Source organism: Scardinius erythrophthalmus (genome assembly GCF_964197995.2).
Source record: "Scardinius erythrophthalmus genome assembly, chromosome: 11".
Taxonomy (NCBI): Eukaryota; Metazoa; Chordata; class Actinopteri; order Cypriniformes; family Leuciscidae; genus Scardinius; species Scardinius erythrophthalmus.
Window position 1 is genome coordinate 8,132,109 of NC_138231.1, and position 8,534 is coordinate 8,140,642.

The following is an 8,534-nucleotide window of genomic DNA, read 5'->3' on the forward strand; positions in this document are numbered from 1 at the left end:
ATGAAACTGTAATACATCCAAACGAGTAAACTGACTAAAGATTCAGACTAATATATATATATATATATATATATATATATATATATATATATATATATATATATATATATATATATATATATATATTTTATAGTCGCTGGTCTAGCTAATGACCAGCTAATGTATGTCCCAAAACACACATACCACGTTATATTGTTGTGCAAAGTTGTCTTGTTTGAAGATTATCCAACACGTCATAATTCGTAAATTGCACAGAGACTTCTGTGAACACTTTGAGCAATGATTCAAATGAGTCGACTCATGAAACCATTCATCAGTTGAATGAACCGAATCTCTTACATGAATCAGACTCTTGCGTAAAGACAGAGTACTGAACATAAAAGGTGCTCAGTGCGCTTCAGCCGCAATCGACACGGAGCTTCATTTTCTGACTGTAGACACTGAACCAGCGCTTTATTTCAAATGAAGCGTCCTCTCATTCCACTAATATTTTTTTTTACGTGATATAACAGCTGTCTTCGCCATGAGCTGCTTGGATGTCATGTATCAAGTTTATGGTCCACCTCAGCCTTATTTTGCCGCAGCATACACACCTTATCACCATCAGGTATGTTCGTCAAGTTCAGTTTATTATTCTTCTGTTGTGTTAGAAGAAAATTTTGCGTTTGTGGGTGGTTTAAATTCCATTAGATTTGTGAGTAAAACTTTCTCTCCTCGACTTGTTGCGCTGCGCGTGCATTTGATGTTGACAAAATAGTTTTAAAATGAGTCACGTAGTTATAATGTTGATGCATTTTTTTAAACTTGATTAATGGCAGTTTAAGTGTTATTTAAAGTTATTAAAAAAAACGTGAACATATTTTTATATTTTGACAATGATGTAGTAGAAAAGCTTGTAGAAAAGATAGACTTGGAAATAGATTTGTCTTTATTTGACAGATATCATGTTATCTTCAATGCATATTTAGTTTAAGATAAATACATACACAGTATGTATATGTTGAGTATATATTGGTGACATATACCATATATGTTAGCATTATAGAACATAAATTGTGCAACACCAAACACACTGGTGGAATACACAACTATATAGTTTCTCCCTATATCTGTCTATGTATGAATAGAGTGTGTGTGAATGTATTCCTGTATCATGTAAATTCATTTTGCCTTTTTTTTTTTTTCTTCAGAAATTGGCATTTTACTCGAAAATGCAAGAATCACCGGAAACAGTCAGCGGAAGCAGCTCTTCTTTTTCCAACCTCTCTGGGCCACCCATTAAAGAGGAGGACTGTGCCCGGGAGAAAGATCACCCACCGGAGGCTGAGTACATCAGCTCCAGATGTGTGCTTTTCACGTATTTCCAAGGGGACATTAGTTCGGTGGTAGATGAACATTTCAGTCGAGCTTTGAGTCAGTCTAGCAGTTACGCACCCGGATCCACCAACAGCAAGACCGCGAGAGGAACATCGTCCTGGAGAGGTGGGAATCTGATGCAACATGCATTTTGAATCGAATTGAATTAAATTGAACTTTATTGGCCAAGTATGCTTGAGCAAGGAATTTGTCACAATTATAACGCATCCACACAGTGCATTTTGACATACATGCAATGTATTTTAGTAATTATAGATAACAAAAATACAGTGCTCGACTAAAGAATAATGTTTAAGTATAACAAATAACAGGACACATTACTGTGCCCAACATACCAAATTTTGCACTTAAATATGATATTGCACAAAAAGAGAAGGAAATAGATTTAAATAGTTCATTTACACTATATGCCTTTATGATTGTACAGCTATTAATATTGATAATTGGCACAATTTTCCTTCTTTAAAAAAATATATTTTTTAGATAGATTTTTAAAAGAAAAATTATCATCATCTCTGATTGCACATGTATGATTTTATTTGATTTATTTTGCATTGTTTCATAATCTTTTTAAAAGCTAATGCAAAACACTTCAATTTAATTGTAGAGGACAGTTTGTCACATTTGTTCTGTTAATCCAAATGTGTGAGCATTCATTTTAAATCTCAAACAGAGTATTTGAATTGTTGTAAATTTGAATTATCACAGGCGTTTGTGCATTTTAACATGCAAAACATCTAAATGTGTTCCTCCCCAGAAGGCTCATTCCCTATGAGCCAGAGAAGCTTCCCTCCCTCGTTCTGGAACAGCGCGTATCAGCCGTCGGTCACGGCGTCTCTCAGCAGCGCCCTGGGTTCCTCCCACACGGATCTCCCCTTCTCAGCGGACCCTTATTCCACCGCGTCTCTACACAGCCACCTCCACCAAGCCACCCCGGAGCCCTGGCACCCCTCTCACCACCATCACCCTTACTCACTCAGCGGAGCCATCGGCACCCAGGGGTCCGCTTACCCCCGGCCCTCCATGCACGACATGTACGGAACGCACTTTGACCCCCGTTACAGCTCTCTGCTCGTGCCCTCGGTGCGGCCCCATAGACTCCCCCCGGCCACGGTGCCCGCAGCTGGAGCCTCGCCGTGTGACATCAGCAAGAGCGAGCCGGGCAGCTCGGCGTGGACCGGAGCTTTCACAGCGGCGAGCTCTGACATGAGTCTGAACATGGATACAGGTGTGAACATTCAATCCACATACAGCAGACCCACAATGTATTTATGCACATAACAAGCTGCACTTAAAACACATATGGATGTCATTGCATTTGAAAACAAAATTTCAACTCAAAAGGCATTTATTTTAAAGAAAATAAAACATTTCATTAAAAAGAAGTTTGGTTTTAAATGATAAAAAGATGAGACAAAATGTTTTGTGGCACTTTCTAGTTGTTTCTGGTCATTTAAAAGGTTTTATTGATGTTTTTGAAAGAAAGCTGCACGTATTTGATTAAAAATACGGTAAAAACATTAATATCGTGAAATATTATTACAATTTACACGTAACTGATTTCTATTTGAATATATTTTAAAATGTAATTTATACCTGTGATGGATGCAAAGCTGACTTTTCAGCATCATTACTCCAGTCTTCAGTGTCACATGATCCTTAAGAAATCATTCTAATATGCGAAATATTTGTTGTGACAACCGTGATACTTTTTTTTCACGATTCTCTGATGGATAGAAAGTTCAAAGAACAACATTTATTCGCAATAGAAATGTATAACATTGTAAATGTATTTACTGTCACTTTTGATCAATTTAATGCATCCTTGCTAAATAAAACAATTAATTTTGTTCAAAAGCAATTTTTTTTTTACTGAACTCAAATGTTGAATGCTAGTGTATGTAATGTGATAACCTCTGGTTACTCTGCTGGTGCATGTGTGAATTTCAGGAAAATGTATATCACCTTGACATCAGTTTATTAAGACTGAGTGCAAAAATTGTGCAGGAAAGTTCTGAGAAAAGCTTTGTCTGTAAATGCCACTTTATGTTTTGTTATCTAATGCAGTGACATTTAGACTTGTTTTTTAGGCTTAAAGCATACCAGGGCCGCCAAAGGTTAAACTCACTTCATAAAAGTCAGAGAAAACAAAATTCAATCATATAATGTCAAATAATACTAAGTCTATAAGAGCTTCTTGAAATACTGTAAATGATCAATTTGAGCATTTATCCTGAGTTTAAGATCTTTTTTGAATCATTATCCTCAAGTTGACCTCTGCTGACATTGGTTTTTCACTCTTCATCTTTAAGACTTTAATGCTTTCTTTGCTTCAAGTCTTCTCACTTTTCACTCTGTATTTGCTACTTATTTTCCATCTTTTCATTTCTTTATCTTTTTTTCCCCTTTCCTTCTTCCTCTCAGGTCTACAGAGCCAGGATAAGAGCAAGGACTTGTACTGGTTTTAGTGCCCTGCGGCCACTTCTTTCTCTGTAACAGATTCTCATCTCACTTGCAGCTCGGCGCTACACCCTCTGCAGCGGGACCATCCTAAGCTGAAAATGGATAAGAACCCTTCGGATGAAGGGTTCTCTCAGTAAAGAGGAGCAAACATACTGTAGTGGTGTGACTAGCAGCTGCTCTCGCCCCTTCCCTCCCCCGACCCTCAGCGCTCTCGGCAAAACGGACCCAAAATAAGATTTAAAAAGAGACAAAGGTTACTTTTGGGGGACATTTGAGAGCCGAACTTGCAGAAAAGACGGACTGGCTATGAAGACTTTTCTTTTGACCAGAAATGAGTTTCTGACCAGAGAGCAGCATTCCCTATCATCGCTGAAGACAGAGAAGGGCTATTTGAAGCCACTCGACTCTATCTATATTGCTTTCAGCACCTGTCATCGACAACTGTTGTGGAACTTAGCAGACGCACAGACAAGCGCTTTGACCGAGCAAGCGCCCTGGATTTCATAAAAGAGGCGTTTTGTTGTATCTGGACACACTGGGAAAGGGAACAACTGGTTTGGCTTTTCATTTTTTTTTGTGAGGTGTGGTGTAGGTTCGACTGGAAGTAGATACAAACACTATTAAGCCGTACTGTATATACTTTGTGTCTTAGTGTGTCCAGTGCTCAAACAGCATGATGATATGCATCAGAAAAATTGATTCTTTCATTTGTACTTTTTTAAAGAACCACTTTTAGTCGCCGTCAGCTTAGGTCGACGTCTCACCACGCTGTATTTGAATGTATCACATGTAATATATTACCTTTGAAAGTATTTTTCCAGTGCGTTGAGGACAATGAGGCGTTATCTGTTTTGTTATCATCAGTTGTGTATCTTCAGCCTATGAAACAAATGGAAATAAAACCAGGCGATGCACACTTTTTTTTTTTTTGCTGCCCTTGAGTGTTTTAGAGGTTGCTCGTGAAATTGCGAATGCGATCGATTGTGCAAACTTGTGACATCTTTTTATACCAAACACATCTTGACATTTATTCAAGATTGCTTTGGGCTCTAGGAAACAAAAGACTATTACAAACCTGCTGCAACCTTCAAAACCTTAAAATCGACTCCATCAGAGATTAAATTATTGATTTATTTCAATATAGATGTTTTTTTCTGTGTCAGTATGTTCGACATGTTAAAGAAGGATGGGCTACTTTTAATCACACTCTTAAAAATAAAGGTTCCAAAAGTGGGTTTTCACTGCAATGCCACAGCAGAACCATTTTGGGTTCCAGAAAGAACCTTTCAGTGAACAGTTCTTAAAAGAACCGAACCGTTTTTTCTTAGTGTGAAGAACATTTTAACAATCTAAAGAAGCTTTTTCTTCTATAAAGAACCTTTTGTGCAATGGAACGATTTATTGGATGTTAAAGGTTCTTCACGGGATCATAGATGGCAATAAAGAACCTTTTATTTTTAAGAGTGTGTGATGTTTTTGTCCACTCAGCCATAGATTAGGCCAATGAAAAGGAGTTGGGAAGCAAGAAAGAAAGCGGGAGACTCAATGTTATCACGCTGACATTTGATCCTCTGCCTTTTGGTTGTGTTCGCAGTGAATACCAGACAGCTGTTGATTAATATTGGCTTATGACAACAGCAATGATGGACAAGAGATGTGTGGCCAGGAGTTTCTCTTGCTTAAGTGGGTAAAACAAAGGCCTCTTTTTTAAAAAGTAGTACTGAGTGCCCTCCTAAAGTGCTGGGGGTGCATGAGAAAATAATGTAGTTCATGCATGTGGCAGATTAAACAGTCACATTTCAAAATGTATAACTGGTGTACAAAGTTACTACTAAGCCAACTTGTGTTTTTTGTGACTACAGTGCTGCAAAGTATGTGTATTTTTTTAAATGATGTCTATTGAAACTACTCTGGTTGTATTTGTAGCCTGTTTCTCTCCCTTGAATTCAAAGTTGAGTTAATTTTATTTGTCATATACAACAGCATATCTGCTGACTGACAATGAAATGTGTCATTTAAGCTCACTATTTGAACGAAAATAGAAATAAATTAAATTGAAAAAACAAAGTAATATAGGTCTAGAAAAATTAGAAGCGTAGAGGAGACCGAGGCTTGCTGTCACATATCTCAGAGTTTATTTTTGAATGTCAGTTTCAATATAACCATTTCTGTACTGACATTAGTTTCTATAGATTTTGAACTTTAGCAGAGCATGTTGTCACTCAGTATATGGGCCCCTGCCAGTTATAGACTTTAAATGAAATTGCTTCACAAGGAAACCATTAGGAAAGGCAAAATAATTAATGAAACACTATGTACAAGATTATTTAGAAGAACATGAGGGTAGAATTCACACAAAAAAACATCTAATTTAAAATAGAACTAGATATTTGAAACCAATTAACATAAAAAAAACACACATTGGGAACACTTTTGAAACCACATCCTAGTGTGTCAGAGTGCAAATAGCATTGATTATTAGCGATAGGAAAATAAAACAATAGGCCTACAAAAAATTAGGTTTATACAACGGCTAATGTGCTCATGAATCTATAAACATATGATTACGCAAAGCTGTCACATTATCCCTGCCCAGTAACTCCGTGCCAATATTAGCATGACTGGACTATTTAGGGCCGCGCCGCGCCGCGCGCACAGGACCAGAAACACCGCGCGCAATTACTCGCAGAGCGACACTCGATATCTGCCGTTTCAGTGACTGGAGGATTTGTGATGTAGAGGCATAATCTCGCAGCAGTAGCGCCTTAATTGCCGACCACTAATTAGGGGCAAGAGGCCGAGCTGTCAGTCACATTATCCCAAAAATTCAAACGGACTCCCATGTACTTTTTTGGAGTGGCGTCGAGGAACCCGCAGCCAGTTGTCACTTCGCCCACCGTTTGCCGAAAGGACAGACATCAGCCATGTGAAAGGTCAACTCCCCACACTTAAAAAAGCAGATCAACAGTCCGCTGGCATTTTAATCAGCTTGAGTCTAATGTTCTCTATCAGTAAAGTAGTTAAGTTAAACGACCATGTGATAACTGTTAAGCTTTGCCTGGTAAAATTATTACGGGCGCTGGGTTTCTAATACATTTACAAAGGGTTACAATCCCGAATTGTGCTAAAAAGAAATTGATTTATAATTATCTATTATATTTATCTTTCTCAGTCGCCCCCCAAAAATATGTTATCCACATTTAAAAAATGCATTAGATAAAAATATATAAAATATAGGCCTATTATATAAAACATACTTTATATTTATTTTTTGGTCCATACTGACATGATAGCATCATGCAGTTGCTGCAGATTTGTCGGCTGCATGTCCAAGATGTGAATCTCCTGTTCCAGCACATCCCAAAGGTACTCTATTGAATTGAGATCTGCCGACTGTGGAGCCATTTGAGTGTAGTGAACTCACTGTCATGTTCAAGAAACCAGTTTGAGATGATTTGAGCTTTGAGACATGTCGCATTATCCTGCTGGAAGTAGCCTTTAGAAAATGGGAACACTGTGGTCATAAAGGGATGGACATGGTCAGCAACAATACTCAGGTAGGCTGTGGTGTTTAAACAATGGCCAATTGGTACAAAATGTGATAAGAAAATATCCCTCACACCATTACACCACCAGCAGCCTGAACTGCTGATAGGATGGATCCATGCTTTCATGTTGTTTACACCAAATTCTGACCATACCATCTGAAAGTCACAGCAGAATCGAGACCCATCAGACCAAGCAAGGTTTTTCCAGTCTTTTCCAATTTTGGCGAGACCGTGCAGATTTAGCCTCAGTTTCCGGTTCTTATCTGACAGAAGTGGCACCAGTGTGTATTCTGCTGTTGTATCATCTGCTTCAAGGTTGGACGTGTTGTGTGTTCAGAGATGCTCTATTGCAGACCTCGGTCTGGCTATTCACATCTGACCTCTGGCATCAACAAGGCATATATTCTCATTTACTGATCATTCTCTGTAAACCCTAGAGATGGTTGTGCGTGAACTTCAGCAGATCATCTTGACCATGTCTACATGCCTAAATTCATTGAGGTGTGCAAATACATGCCTAAACTGCCATATTATTGGATGATTATATACATATATATATATATATATATATATATATATATATATATATATATATATATATATATATATATAACACACGTTGTGTTTTCATGTTTTATGGGGACTTTCCATAGACATAATTATTTTTACATTGTACAAACTGTATATTCTATCCCCTTACACTAAACCTATACCCATCACAGAAAACTTTCTGCATTTTTACATTTTCAAAAAACATCACTTATGATTTATAAGCCGTTTTCCCCATGGAGACCAAAAAATTTCCCCACAAGGACAAAGATTTCAGATAATGCCATCTTTGTGGGGAAATTTTGTCCCCATAATGTAGGGTTTACCAGGCCACACACACACACACACAGTAAATAAGAGCTTTCTGCCTTGGCCGTTTAGACAAATACCTATAGTAATTGTATAGTATAACTTAATTATCAAAAGATTATTTTTTTCCTTTGGAAGTTGCATTTAAAATCCACTTGGCTGGAACATCTGAGGAGGCCCATGCAGTCTGAATGAGCATGAAACTTCTGGATGCTGCCGTGCTCTCCTTCATTTGTCCGAATGAATGCACTCAACTACAAAGCATTTCAGCTTCCAGCTATCATTTAT

At 37.8% G+C, this 8,534-nt stretch overlaps 1 protein-coding gene across 2 annotated transcripts; it reads left to right on the plus strand.

The window, feature by feature from the left end:
- Positions 1 to 401: 401 nt before the first annotated feature.
- vgll2a (vestigial-like family member 2a) lies at positions 402 to 5,748 on the plus strand. 2 transcript variants are annotated; one of them, XM_081378433.1, is made up of 4 exons: positions 402 to 607; positions 1,191 to 1,482; positions 2,135 to 2,605; positions 3,802 to 5,748. In XM_081378433.1, the coding sequence occupies exons 1-4, from the start codon at positions 524 to 526 to the stop codon at positions 3,843 to 3,845; spliced, it is 891 nt and encodes a 296-aa protein (XP_081234559.1). In that variant the 5' UTR covers positions 402 to 523; the 3' UTR covers positions 3,846 to 5,748. The 2 variants fall into 2 exon arrangements, with proteins under 2 accessions (XP_081234559.1, XP_081234560.1); XM_081378434.1 differs by having other exon boundaries at positions 2,138 to 2,605.
- Positions 5,749 to 8,534: the final 2,786 nt, after the last annotated feature.

Bases quoted from the DNA above. Each gene is read 5' to 3' on its own strand.
- vgll2a (XM_081378433.1), top strand. From the start codon at position 524: ATGAGCTGCTTGGATGTCATGTATCAAGTTTATGGTCCACCTCAGCCT. The intron at 608-1,190 runs GTATGTTCGTCA...TTTTTTCTTCAG, and splicing joins ACACACCTTATCACCATCAG to AAATTGGCATTTTACTCGAA. The intron at 1,483-2,134 runs GTGGGAATCTGA...GTTCCTCCCCAG, and splicing joins AGGAACATCGTCCTGGAGAG to AAGGCTCATTCCCTATGAGC.